Source organism: Pongo pygmaeus, chromosome 10 (genome assembly GCF_028885625.2).
Source record: "Pongo pygmaeus isolate AG05252 chromosome 10, NHGRI_mPonPyg2-v2.0_pri, whole genome shotgun sequence".
Classification (NCBI taxonomy): Eukaryota; Metazoa; Chordata; class Mammalia; order Primates; family Hominidae; genus Pongo; species Pongo pygmaeus.
The window spans coordinates 12,055,308-12,069,990 of NC_072383.2; the positions used below are offsets into that span (position 1 = coordinate 12,055,308).

A 14,683-nucleotide genomic window follows, 5' to 3' on the forward strand; every position below is an offset into this window, starting at 1 on the left:
CAGGAAAAGGAACTCAGCTGCCTTTGATAACTGCCCTGCAGCCTTCCCTTCCCGGAGCGCGTGCTCGGCTCGAGAAGCGCCCGCGGCCGCAGCATCCCGGAGCGGGCGCGCGGCGCCACCTCTTTCCGGGGCGCCCACCTTCCCCGGGAATCCCCCCGCCCGACGGTCCCCCAGCGTCTGCGGCGCGGCCGCCCCGGCTTTGTCTCCGGCGTCGCGCTCGGGCGCCCGCTCTCCCTGCATTTCCCCGTGTGCAGGCTGTAACCCGATCTCCCATTTCCTGGTGGATTCTCTTAAAGAGGCAGCGGTCGAGAAGCAGAACAAAGGCTATTGTTTTATTTCCTCCTTCGGATTCCGCGTCCTTACCGGAATGGCCCTTCATAGATAATTACTTTCGTTGCATCTGCGCTTAGTGAAACGTTTCAAAACCCTTGTGCACATCGATGTATCCAAGAGACGGAGCCAGGGGAGGTGGGAGGAGTTTAATAAAACCTGTTTTGTGGTGTCTGGGGCCACGATGTAACGTTTTTTAAAGGTGTCTTCCTTAAGCCCGGAAATTGGCTCGGCCAGCGGGAGGTCTCGCGGCGTGGAGGGCGGGCGCCCGCACCGGGGGCCGGCCTGGGGGGCTGCGCCGCTCGCCCAGATCGCAGCCGCGGCCCCACGCGGCCCCGCTCCCCGGGTTTCCTCCGCCCGCGCCCCCGCGGCCGCCCCTCCCCCGCGCAGCTTTTATTTCCCCGATGCCGGGCTGTAACCCGAGCTTTTATTTCCTGGTGGCTCCTTTAAGAGGCAGAGCTCAGTGCTGGGAATTCACGTCAGTTTCTGCACTCAAACTCTCAAGATCAATGAGCAAAGAGCTTTCTCAGTTCTGCCTTTCAGTTTCTCTCTTCCAGGAAGGAAAACATTCGAGAGAGCGAGGGAGAGCGGCGGGAGGGCGGGGGGCGGGGGCGCCGGCTGCGGGTGGGAGGAGAGACCGGGAGGCCGGCCGGGCTGCGTCCCGGGTCCCCGCGCCGCGCCGCGCCGCGACCTGCAGACCCCGCCGCCGCGCTCGGGCCCGGCTCCCACGCCCCCGCCGCCCCGCGCGCCCAACTCCGCCGGCCGCCCCGCCCCGCCTCGCACGCTCCAGACCCCCGGGGCGGCTGCCGGGAGAGATGCTGGAAGAAACTTCTTAAATGACCGCGTCTGGCTGGCCGTGGAGCCTTTCTGGGTTGGGGAGAGGAAAGGAAAGTGGAAAAAACCTGAGAACTTCCTGATCTCTCTCGCTGTGAGACATGTCTGAGACTCCTGCTCAGTGTAGCATTAAGGTAAAAATCTTCTCCCCTCCCTCTACGTGGTGGAAACCCTGAGCTGCACCGGCCAGGGCAGTCGTGCTGGGCTCCTCAGAGCGGGCTGTTGCAGTTGCTCTGTTCGCAGGAAATTATTTGGGGCGCGAGGGAAGGAAATGCAGCTCGCGGCGGCTGCTGTACCCTTTAGCGTAACCTTGCTACTCCCCACCGCCGAGCCCCTGCCGGCTCCTCGGCCCCCACCCCCTTGCTTTTTGACAATGAAATGCCGGTCACAATTGGTCAGGAGCAACCCAGATTGTCTCCAGAACTGTAAAACACCCCCGTAATTAGTGCGCTTAAAAAAAAAACAAAAAAACAAAAACCTGCTCCTTATTCCTACACCCAACATGACTGAAATGTAACTTTTGTTCCCGAGGGGTGGTCTTCTTAGAAAAAAAGTTTTTCAGTCTCCACTGCGTTAGAATCTTTTTCTTTCTTTATTTTTTTAAAGGACTCTCTGGGTCTGATCAGACAGGATTTTTTCCCCCTCGTCTGATTGTAATTGCAAGCGCTGTCGGAGAGACAGTCCTGGTGTCAGCTTTTCCTAGGCATTGCACAATGAATTTTTTTTTTTTAAAAACCAAGGTGAATAAAGTTGCTGAATAGTTATTTTACTCCGATCCATATGAAAGTTGAGCAATCCCAAAGTAGAAAACTCCTGTGATGCAGGGAGAGGAAGAACTAAGCAACCAGGCAAAATGACCTTCTGTGTTTGACAGTGCAGAGAGCCTATCTAAGCAGCACTCTCCCAGCTTTCTGGCCGGTTTTGCAGTATTGTAAATGCAGGGCGGTGGATGTTTGTAAACACACTGCTGGGCTACCCAGTAGTTGTGTGTATGCATGTCTATATATCTGTAAAGACTGTGGTGCTGCGGTTTGTTGCTTCTAAAAAGTTGTTGTAAAGTTTGCCACCATTGGGAGGCAGGATGATTTATCCATCTACCCGTGTTATTTTTCCCATCGCTGCATTTATTGTACACTTTATTCATTTCACTGTTCCACCAGTATCCAGGTAGAAAGCCTTCCGCTCTTGTGAGAGGCTGAAGCTGCTGAAGTTTGTTTTTGGTTTGGCCTATTATTTAATGTGTGTTCACTGAATGGACATTACAGCAACAATGGACAAATAACCTGTTTTCTTCGTCTGTGGGGAGTTAGAAAAACCCTTCCTGGTTTAACACTGCCTTTCAATTAGAGTCTGTGTAGGGGAAACGCAGGAGTTCATCATACGTGCTTACTAGGTTTTTTATAATTAGAATCACATTTTGGTGTTTCTTATCAGAAAAGATATTCATGGGTTTGAGGAGAGGCTAATGTGAAATCAAAAGGTGGATTGGGCTTCTTTGTTTTTGCCTCACAAAAATGCCTAATGGAACTTTTAGGCTTTTGTGTTTGTACATTATCTGGAGATAGCAGTATGTCTGTGGGCATCGGGCGTGCCACACTAAAGAACTTAGGGTACTTTGATATTAATACTTCAAAACCAGTTTCTTTTGCGGTATAAATTAGATTCTACACCGAGTTCAGGAAAATCCTGCGGTATAGATAATCTAATTTATTTGACGCTTCATAACATAGAGGTAACTAAATAGTAGGATATTCAATCAATAAATTGTATTTGGCTTGTTTGGCTCAGTGGCAATAAACCCGACATCAGGAAAATCTGGACCAACTACAGATCAGTAACTTTAGGGCAAAAACAACAAAAAACAATGCTTTCTGTGATGTTTCCTGATCCTCTTCTAAACTGCATCCCCACCGTTTGATGGGCTTATGGTGGTGTGCTGGCTGCAGACTGCTACTGAGTGGTTTGTTTCATTGTGCTCCAGTCGGAAAAAGAGTACAACAGTCCCTTGCCTTACTCACATACAGAACGAATCCCAAGCAAAACGCTTTCTTAAATGCAACATGAAAATTGTGTCTGTAATTTGCATATCATTTTTTTCCTTATTGCTTACAACTCAGTTCTTTCAGGGTGCCTCTTTTCATTACTGTGTACTTCTATGTAATTAAAATAGATTTAATGTTCTTTACCAGAAAGGAAAGAATCACTTTTATTTTGGATTGTTCTTTATGGAACCAGTATGTATTTGCTTAGACTGCATGTGTCTAGGTGAACGTATGTGAAGAGTATCTTTCCATGGAGTTTGTTTAATTCACAGTGTTCCAATAATAAGCACTAGAGATCAAGGACTGGGATTATTCCAGGTCATCTGAAATGTTCTGGTGATGTGTGCTGCGTTTCATTTAGTCCTTGGGATGTGGTACGGTGACTGCATAATAAAAAATGTTTGCTGGTAACCCACAAGCAAGTTGCTTGCTTCTAGAGTCCAGTAAACAATATGCTTTTCTGTGCAGTGAAGAACGAATGTCAGAGGTTTTCAAGGATGAGCTGATGAACCTGATATACCAAACTCATGTGACACAAAAGCCTCTCACTATGGAGAGGTTTTTCCCACTCCTCCTCTCCACTCCTGAAACCGTCCTCACTTGCTTTCATTCCTTACAAGTAGCGGGTCAGCAGGCAGACAGTTCCTCAGCGGCTGGTGAGATGCAGCACAGAGTAGCCTGACCAGAGGCAGCCACAGAGGGAAGTACTTTGTTTACTTCTGAGCAGTGCCTGCTCTGCTAGAAAAGAGTAGTGTCCGATTTGGGTGGAGTTTCCAAGGTGAAAGTTTCTGAATTGGTCAATCAGTGACGCCTTTGTAAAGATGGCTCATGTGGTGGCCGCTCGCAATGAATGCCTGATAAGGGCTTTTCTATTTCTTTTGCACTGTATAAGTTTGCTCCCATCACCTGGGGAAGTTAATGTCAGACACACGCTTTTTATAGTAGAAGAGAGGTTGACTACTCCAAGGGCACCGAAACTCTCACTGAGCCTTATTGTTTCTCTACACGCGACTTGCAGAAAGCAGGAGTGCTCGAGCACTCCTGGGGGGGGTCTGTCCTACAACCCTTGAAGGTTGTGGCACTGTTGTCATGGAAGTTCAAATGCTTCAATTCCTGACCATTTGGGGTTGTTTAAATGGAAGGAAAGGATCAACTCTCTATAAAAAGTCAAATTATTTTAAAGAGGATTGTGTGGCTGACTGTGCTGGTCACAGGAAGAAGGAAGAGGCTGTCTTTTCCATCATCAGCCTTCACCTTCAAGTCACCTCTTCAGTTCTAAGTTTGACCAAGTTGCAGCGGAAGGTGGTTGTGGCCTAGCAGACACGGTCCCTTGTCAGGCTTGGCACAGCTTGTTAGTGGGCCAGAACTAATCAGAATCCAAAAACGAGTCGCACAGAGTCTCTAGTCCCCTCCTTCCCTGCTGTCCTTATCAGTCAGCTTTCCATAGCAGAAGGAAATCTGGTTTTTAAAATTTTGCTACTAACTGGGAGACTCTTTTGAGCTCTCCTTCTGGACTCTGGGCTCCTTGGGTTTAGTGATGATTATCTTGGTGTCCTAGTAGTTAGCTTGGCAGCTGGCATAGAAATATTTCTCAGTAATGTTTGCTGATGTGAAGTGAGAGGTGGGAGGAGGCCAGCCCCCTTTCCTCTTTCTGTCTGCATGTAACCTCAGGGTGACGTAACACTTTCATCCGCTGGCTTGCTTGCAGAAAGCACTCAATAAGACCCACTACAGCCTTAGAGAGGGCTAGAGCACTCCTGAGGGGTCTGTCCTCAAATTCTTATTAATAGAATTTTGATACAATAATGTTTTATAATTTTTTTTTTTGGAGACAGAGTCTCGCTCTGTCACCAGACTGGAGTTCAGTGGTGCGATCTTGGCTCACTGCAACCTCTACTTCCTGGGTTCAAGCAATTCTCCTGCCTCAGCCTCCCAAGTAGCTGGGATTACAGGTGCCCACCACCATGCCTGGCTAATTTTTGTGCTTTTGGTAGAGATGGGGGTTTCACCGTGTTGGCCAGGCTGGTCTCGAACTCCTGACCTCAAGTGATCTGCCCGCCTCAGCCTCCCAGAGTGCTGAGATTACAGGTGTGAGCCACTGCGTCCAGCCTAGTGTTTTATTATTTTGATAAAATTCTGAAAAACTGCTTTTGTGTCAAAACTAACAAAGAAGGACATTGAGGAAAATGTACAACAAAGGGGCTTGAGGAATTGCTTTAACAGGTTCAGATTAGCAGGCTTCTAAGTGCCCCCCAGTTTTTCTGACAGTAGAATCAGGGAGCTTTCAAACATTCAGAGTTGAGAGACCTTAGAGATCCCCTGGGCCAACCTCTTCTATTTTTTATAGGGAGGGGATCCAGAGAGCTAAGGGGTTTGCTTCAACCCATGGGTGAGTGAGCCAGGTTTGGAGGACACAGGCCTACAGGTTCTTAGGCCACTGCATTCTCTGGGTTCATGGTGTGTCCCTATAAAAGGCCAAGGAAACTCGATACATCCACTGGCTTGCTTGCACTCTCTCTGGCACTTCCTAGCTTGGTCCATTTTAATCACAAGCCAGCTGGTCTGAGGGCACGGGGGTATGTGCCAAGGAAGATGGTATGTGGGGGGAGAAATGGGCCACTGGGGTCTGGTCAGGTGTGAGAAGAGGAAGTAAGTAGGAGGGCGGGGATGAGAGAAGGGCCTGACGGACTTGTATTGGCACCACTATTTGCAGCTATATATATATATATATATATATATATATATATATATATATATATATTTACAGTGCACAAAGGCCTACAAGTTCTGTTTTGGGCTGAAGGCCCCCTTATCTGCTGTTAGGACTCCTTTGAGGAATCCTTGGGTGGGCCATAGGCTCTTTTATCAAGGGTCAGACAATCTTATTTATACTTTAATTTCTGTGTAGTAAGTTCCCTGTTTCAAACAGCCAAAGCTAAAAATGTGGCAGCTGGCCCTAGAGAAGTAGCTATCCTCCTCAGGATAAGTAAGTCAAGGGCAAAAAATACCCCAGATGTGAGCACCAGAGGCAGGTAGAGCTAAGTCACATTCTGCTCCTCTGAGCGCAGCTGTATTTGTGCACACCAGGAAAGAGCTTGGGGGCAAGGTGGGGGCACAGGGTTGCTGGGAGTAACTCACACAGCAGTTTCATTTTCTTCGCCAATTTTTAAAACTTGCCCTTTGGTGTGGATCTCCCAGCCGAGTGATTCAGTGTCAGATGAAGCCCCGTAGGGTGTGCCATATAGAAATGACATGTTTTTACTATGGCAATACTACTTTAGAGACAATCCTGGAGCTTGTTTTCGGGTAAGAGTCCACCACTTCCATGTTTGTTGTTAGATGTGTGTTGGGAACCAGTCTCTGTGTGTATTTGTTCAATAGAATGAGTGTGCATTTACTCAGGGTTCCCACACCAAAAGGGGCCCAGCTTAAAGACTGTTCACTGCCAAACCTAGTATTTGGGGACAGAAAGACTAGACTAAATTAGTGAAAAGTTAGAATTATAGCCTATTAAAAAACAAACACATTTTTATTGATTTTCCGAACATACAGGAACCAAACTAATAAAGCATTGCTTACTGGGGCATCTCAGGGAACGCTCCAATGAATAGGCAAAAATGTGTTGCACATTATCCACTGGGTAGAAACTAGTGCTACCATGTGCTTGGAACTGTTCCTCTAGTGTCAAAATATTACCACACATTTTATTTGCTCTGTTAATTTGTTTGATAACCTTTTCTTCTTAGATAGTAAAAATACAGAGTTCAGCCTGGTCGTTGTCTAAATGATCTGGAATTCCCAGAGTGTGCGTGAGGGGCTTGATTAGGAAAGGCATTGCCCCATGATAAGTGTGGACTCTCAGATGAGCGTAACTGCTCACTCAGCCCTATGGATTTCGCTTACAGGAAACTGTAGAATGCTTGCATTTCTGAAACTTTGTAAATTCTCTGTAATTAAAAGTGTTCAACTGCTGTTTTAGTGGCCGTTGTTCTACAACAACCAGCTGTAGCTTACAGCTATATAGTGATTTATTACAAAACACTTTCTTCTTCTCCTTTTCCTTCTTCCTCTTCCTCCTCCTCTTCTTCTTCCTCCTCCATCATCATCACCAGCATCATTTATTGAATGCTACTGCATGCTGGTCCTTGTGCTGTTTTATATACATTATATACATTATCTCATTTACTCTTCATAGCTCTCTCAGGGATGCAGTTTTTCTCTCCATTCTACAAATGAGGAAACTGAAGCCCAGAGAGGTTAAGTGATGTATTGGCCTAAGACTTCCCAGGCTGAAAGTGGTAAAGCTAAGGCCAGAATCTGTACTGTGGGACCCTAATTCCAAAGTATTTTCTATGAAGGCATTCCAAAGTGCAGCCATCTTTGCGAAGAAAATTAGGAAACTTGAAGTGACGGGTGGCTGGTGGATCGTTACATAAGCTGAGATGAGAGGCAGGAATAGAGCTGGCAGAAGTGTTGCAGAGGTTCTGAATTTCCTCTGCTTCCTGGTCTCTTCTGAAGATGGGTCTTCCTAGCCGTTACACAAGTAGTGGGGACAACCAGATGGTCACACCAAGCCACCACCCACTGTGGAATGAATGTTTAAGTTTTCCATATTTACCCCAGTCTCTAATGTCCTCTGGTGAAATTTTGTCTTCTGATGGGTTTCATTTTGGGCCCTTCTTGTTTTTCTCAGATGCCTTTCTTTTCCTTCTCTGTTTTTCTCTTACTTCCTCCGGTGCTTAATGGCTTCTCCATGAAGTGGTTGGAAATCTGAAAGATTGTGTCCTCATCCTGCCCGGCCTCGGGCTAGACACCTTTTTTGCCTGCTTTTTACTTCCTGGTCAGTTGCTTCTCCTTATACAACTTTTTTTTTTTTTTTTTTTTTTTCCTTTTAAAGCTTTTCACACAGTCCATAAACACAATTTTTTGTTTTTCGTAAACCATCTCTCATGTACATCTTTAATATTATGTGATTTCCAGCAATCTATTTCAGATATTCCCTGATTTTCCCCTATAACAAAAGGAATCATCTTTTTTTGACTCCTATCTCGATAGCTTGACCCAACTTGCCTGTTCTAATTTCCTGGAATGAAGAGAGCATTTCAGCCATCTGACTTTATACATTTCTGATTTTGAACGGCTCTAATGAAGAGAGTCTTCAGAGCAAATGTAGGGAAAGAAACAGAGAAAGAGAGAGATGTGTTGTGGAGATAATATGAGGGGACTCAGAGAGCATTATCCAAATTTGTCATGAAGCAAATGAGGAAGCTGAGTCTTGTGGCCTTTAAAGAGCTTGCCTGAGATCACATTCCTAACTGATCAAGCCAGAGTCAGAATCAGCGTTCCGTCCTAGGTCCATGTTCCTCTAAGACCATAGCAGAGGAAAAATGAGAAAAAGCAGGCAAGAATTCAGAAAGCATAGCTTCCTTTTGAAGATTCACATGACGTATCAGTGTTCATCATTGTGACTTCCAAGTGAAAGACAGAGTTCATGTTATGAGATTTAAGAAGTGAAGAAAGAATGCAATGTATTTTGGAAAGCTATCTAACAAAAATGGTTGGCTTAAGAATAATGTTAAGTTTTAAAAGGCTAAACTTCAGTTATGTGAATGAATGATTTATGAAAAGTACTCCCCCATGAAGACACAAAAGAGGTAGCCAATGCATCTGCAAGCTCGTGAGGCCTGATGGCCTCCTGAGGGGGGGGTATTTTCCCTTTGTATGTGGGAGTCAGATATACGGAAAACGACTTCATTTCCTGAATGACCCAAAAAGGACACGTTGCCCTGCTGAGTGCCGTTGGTGAGTGTGCTCAATGGTGTTAGTGTTGCCACAGTGTAGTTCCAATCACCACGTCTTTCAATTTTGACTTGCATTTTCTTCTGTCTTATGTTGTTCTTTGGTTCTTACCTGTAAAGCTGACTTCCCTTAAGGAGATTGTAAGGTGCTCCGAAAAGGGCTTTACCTCACTGCCATGCTGTGGATTCTCCTAGGGGAAGAGCACAGACAATGAAGTAGACAGACCCATGAATCCTGGTTCCTGAAGTTGAACTTGTTCAAGTTACTTAATCATGAACCTGTTAACTCATCTGAAGTGGTAATAAAAATGTGTGTCTCTTAGGGTTGTTGGGATATGTACATTGCCCAATGTAGTGCTTTATACTGTTAAAAAGTTAGTTCTCCTCCTCCTTTATACATCCTCCATAACACATGGATCTGGAAGAGGCTAGAGATTTTCTGGTTCTGTGCCCACATTATACAGTTGAGAATACAGAGGCTAGGGGATGGTTTGTTTTTGTTTTTGTTTTTGAGACAGAGTCTCGCTCTGTTACCCAGGCTGGAGTGCAATGCCGAGATCTCAGCTCATTGCGACCTCTGCCTCCCAGGTTCAAGCAATTCTGCTGCCTCAGCCTCCCGAGTAGCTGGGATTACAGGTGTGCACCACTTACCTGGCTAATTTTTGTATTTTTGGTAGAGACAGGGTTTCACCATGTTGGCCAGGGTGGACTCAAACTCCCGACTTCAATTGATCCTCCCGCCTTGGCCTCTGAAAGTGCTGGGATTACAGGCGTGAGCCACCGTCCCCGGCTCCCAGCCAGGGTTATTAATGGCCTTGCTCAAGCTCATGTGGCGGGTTGGTGGTGCCATCTGAACTAAAATCTAGGCCTCCCGAGTCAGCTGACTCCCTGCTCTTGTCCCTATCCCATTGAGTTGTTCACAGGGCTGGGGTCACTCAGTCAGTGCTCAAAAAAGCTCTTATTTTAACTTTAATTGAATACAAGCCTCAACAATAGGAGAGATGAGCCAAGTGCAATTATATGATAATAGCAAATGCCTTTTGCATCTTACAGCAGAATTTTGAAGGAATAGCTAATGTGGTTCTGAATAAGTTTCCAGAGATGAAAGAAAAGGAAAAAACCTAAGTCTGGAAGTACTGTACAGTGAGTCTAACTAGCATTATTACTCAGCACTCAAGTATTTGAACCTATTCAGGGATCTGCTCCTTCATACAGTTGCTTATTATTTGTGACTGGGGTGAGACTTGAAAGAGAGCATCAATTCTCCAGTCTGCTTTTGTTTAACAGGCAGTTCCATGTCTGTCTGACCACAGAACAGACACTGTTTGCTGTGGGCTGGTGAATGTTCACTTTCAAGAGCAGGGAGTAGATGGCCCTTCGTGGAAGTTTAATTATACAGAAGAGTTTGAAAAGGCCAAGTTTGTTACTTTGAGGCATGGGGAAACCTTCCTCTCTAGCAGATTTGAGGGGATCGAAGTGTCTCTTTTCAGCAGTTGTATTCTTCTTGCTGTGGACCTAAATTCGATCCTAAGTCATTCTTTGTATGTACATGGCAAATGAGAAGATGAACTATAGAGTGGAAAATAACCCTTTTTTGAGGAATTGTGGAGAAAATGTTACCCACCTGTCCCTCCTACCCCCATGAAATAAGTGTGGGCTACTTAATACTCTTGAAGCAAGAGTTTAAGGTTTGGAGAGAAACTGCTCCTCTGATCTCCTCCTGGAAACCACAAGTGGAAGTTTGTGATTTTCTTCTCAGCTGCCCTGTCCCCTCTCCCTTGGGTTATGACATGCCGTGTAACTTTATCTTTCTTAGGACTTATCTCTTTGATGAGGTCAGTAATCCTGCTTCACTTACGTCCCCTATGTGTAAGATTGCCATAACCAAAGATGACATGCTGACTCTAAAGGATTTCCTGGAAAAAATGAGCTACAGATAGAAGTAACGCTCATAGTTTAAAAAATCGAACCCCAGAGAACAGCCTGTCTCTGAAGTTAACCATTCCCCCAATACTTTCTCTTGTTTCCCTAGTGAAAGTGTGAATCTGGGTTGTGGCAGGGGAAGTTCTGGCACTGCTAAGAGGTGAGGAAGGAAGAGGGAGGGCCCAGATCTGCCCACCTCACTGCAGGTGTGGCCTGGAGGAGTGCCGGGGTCTCTAATGAAGAATCAAGGTCAAGGGATGAAAAGAAGTTGGCAAAGGGGCACAAAAATACAGCTAGATAGAAGGAATGTGTTACAGTATTCATTAGTACAGTAGGGAAATTAGAGTTAACAATAATTTATTGTGTATTTCAAAATAACTAGAAGAATTGTACTGTTCCTAACACAAATGTTTGAGGCAATAGATATGCCAGCTACCCTGAACTGATCATTACACATCTGCACAGATATCAAAATGTCACATGTACCCCCAAAATATGTACAACTATTATATATTAACAAAAAAAAAATCAGAGACAATTTAGAATGAGTATAGTCTCAAGCCTAGTGACTAATATGTGGACAAGTAGATCTGCACTAGGGTATACAGGAGGAAGTATTATGGAGACTTCATGAAAAGGGAGATGGGGCGGGGCGCGGTGGCTCACACCTGTAATCCCAGCACTTTGGGAGGCCGAGGCGGGTGAATCACCTGAGGTCAGGAGTTCAAGACCAGCCTGGCCAAAGTGGTGAAACCCTGTCTCTACTACAAAACTTAGCCGGGTGTGGTGATAGGCGCCTGTAATCCCAGCTACTCGGGAGGCTGAGGCAGGAGAATCTCTTGAACCTGGAAGGTGGAGGTTGCAGTCAGCTGAGGTTGCGCCGCTACACTCCAGCCTGGGCAACAGAGTGAGACTCTGTCTCAAAAAAAAAAGAAAAAAAAAAAAAAAGGGAGATGGGGGAGATGGTGGGAATTTGCTGAGCTCTTTTGTTAACTGCTTTAAAGAACTCAGACTAGGGAAGGAAACTTCTCTCAAGTTTATTATTGGTGGTTATTTTCAGACCATTTGTCTTTCCCAAACTGCCCTTGGCCATCAAATCAGACTCCTGCTAGAGTAAGCCTCATGGTAGTGTCTCTTGGCTCACCTCTATGGTTTTGCTAATTATTTTCATGTATTGACCTGGGATCACAGACCAGGCACCCAAAGGGACAGAGGTGAGTTCTTTTTCTTTGGGTTTCTTTGGGTACTCATAACCCAAGTCCCTGTGACAGGTTTTGGAAAAATGGCACATCTGAAGGATTGGATCCATGGTGCATTTTGTAACTGCTGTATCCTCTTTTCTTTAAGGTCTTGCTGTGTCACCCTTGCTGAAGTACAGTGGCGTGATCATAGCTCACTGTAACCTCAAACTCCTGGGCTCAAGTGATCCTCCTGCCTCAGCCTCTGGAGTAGCTAAGACTACAGGTGCACCACCTCGCCTGGCTACTTTTTAAAAAAATTTTTGTGGAGACGAAGTCTTGCTTTGTTGCCCAGGTTGCTGTCGGAACTCCTGGGCTCAAGTGATCCTCCCACCTCGGCCTCCCAAACTGCTAGGATTATAGGCATGAACCACTGCGCCCAGCCATTTTGTCCTCGTTTTGACTTGAGATCTGGGAGATTTTAAAGATCTGTGTCATGAGTTCACTTGACTGGTGCTTTGCACTTTTGAGACCCGTCACTCTCCTGACTAATAGGTCTTGACTGCCACTAATGGCCAGCGATGGCTGAGAACAGCAGGACACTCTCACTTTGCACCTTTTGATCTGGTCTTTATTCAAAGTGGGGTGAACCCGGTGGGAGAGTTGTTGTTTTGGGGATAAAGTCTGGGTAACACAGATTCTTCAGGCTGGGTAAGTCTCCTATTCTCCCCGACTTTGAGACCTGAATGACCTGATTTGGCTGACTACACCTCCAGTCCCCTGGACAGCAGCCAGCTCCTTTGATTTTGTGCCATTTAGTCCTTCCCTTCATCTGCTGACGCTAATACTTTAGGGTGAGGTGGAAGGAGAGGGCATACCTGTTGGTGAGGTAAGAGTGTTTTCCTTCAGAGAACCAAAGAAACAAAGGCTCCCTTTCTGAATTTTGTGTTCTGCCTCTTTGCATCTCTGAGGCTCCTTGTGTCTGGCAGGGCTGTGAGTGAGGAGGTGAGGGTGTGCTCCTCTGCAGGCAGAAGTCAGCTGTAGGTCAGATGTGGCTTTGGAACACAATGGAATCCAGGGGGAATGTTGGCGAGCACAGCAAGGCTGGGGTGATGATCCTCTAATCTTTTGCAGCGTGCTGTAAGAGTATCTTTAACTTTCGCCGAGACAGGCAGGGCAATGAGCAAAAGGACCTTGGTGTTAGGTGACATCTCAAGTAGGGCACCTGGTAGTACACCTGTCTTGCATGTTCCCACCCTTCCCAACACTTTATCTTTTTGAAGCCACCTACCCTTAGAAAATGAACAAGGAGCCGCTGACATAAACAGCAGTGTATTTACTTATCTTTTGGATGCAAGGCAGTTTGACCTGCTGGGAGACATGTGGGATAAGGCCCCAGAGTGGGAAAAAAAAAAACCTTAAAAATGCAAGAAGGAAGAAAGGTAGGTGAGCCAGCAGGTCCCACTGAAAGGCTTTGTTATTGCAGCAAAGAGGGAAGAGGTGGGCCCAGTGGCATAAGTCACTAACATTCTTCTGAGAGTCACTAGCCAGTTCTTCTGAGAATTTCTCTGTCTTGAAAAACTTGGTAAAATGGCCAAATGGAGCTTCTCTGAACTAGGGGGAATGCCTGTGTGTGCGTTTGTTGTTAGCCATCATGTTGAACAGTCTGATTGAAGGGAAAGTTGGTCTGTGTACATTTTCATTTCAGCTGTGGTCTTTGAAGGTTCACTGTGGAGGAGGTGTGGGTGGATGAGATATAGTCTTCCTGCTCCTTGGTTGGCTTATATGTAGGTTATAGGTGAATGTGAGTTCACAACACAGCCTATTTCTTATTTGGGTGCTCTTTTGGATGACTTGCAGAGCTTAGTTTGGGAAAACCCAGTTACTCTTCCTTTATGCACATATTTCTGCTAGACTAAATGCCAAATAGATAATTGGAAAGAATTTTCTTCGCAGCCCTGGTCCCCAAATTGGTGTCTGTGGTTCTTCCTAGGGTCTCATATTATGAGAGTGCACTCCCTTTAATCTTTTGGGACCTCAGGTGGGGTCTGTGTGGACAAGATTGTGCTGCTTTGAGAAACTTCTTGCTGCACACTCGCCAGGGTAAGGCAAGAGTTAGTCCTGTTGGCTGGGTGGTTCTTGGGCAGTTGAGCATGCTTAGCACTTGAGAGGTTTCTGTTATACCATTTGCCAAAAGGGACATCTCTCAGCTGGTCCTGGTGCCCCAGGGCACAAATGTCAGGCTTTAGGAGAAAATGCACAATTTCAGGTTCAGTCTTTGTCTGCATTTGTGTGCATGAATGGACTAATAATTGAAGTGCATTGAACGATTTCTGCATACTCCAACACCTAGAAAGTAGCTTCCTGGGTTAGGGAACGGTTCCTAGGTACAGCTACCAAAGGCTCAAGCTTAAGCACCAACACTGGAGGTTAGGATTAGCATGCTCTAGGGAGGACAGTGAGAGGGTAGCTGACACAATGCCTTTATGGGCTATTTTTAGCTTTAGTCAGGCCTATCTGGAGTGGCTTGTGCTTTCTTGGGCACCGTCCTGCATTTATTCCAGGGTTTGTGCTTGTG

The 14,683-nt window shown here is 45.9% G+C and overlaps 1 protein-coding gene across 6 annotated transcripts in view; it reads left to right on the forward strand.

Annotated features, from left to right (window-relative positions):
- The first annotated feature begins 797 nt into the window (after positions 1-797).
- The window catches only part of ETV6 (ETS variant transcription factor 6), a 245,865-nt gene continuing 231,979 nt past the window's right edge, over positions 798-14,683 (forward strand). For 4 of the 6 annotated variants that reach the window (XM_054443723.2, XM_063672436.1, XM_054443722.2 and 1 more), the window contains exon 1: positions 870-1,298. Coding sequence is in view for 3 of the 6 variants with exons in the window: in XM_054443722.2 (XP_054299697.1) it covers positions 1,266-1,298 (33 nt within the window). In the remaining 3 variants the exon portion in view is untranslated. Of the gene's footprint in view, positions 1,299-14,683 lie in introns of all 6 variants that reach the window. The other 2 variants (XM_054443721.2, XM_054443729.2) reach the window with 1 other exon arrangement.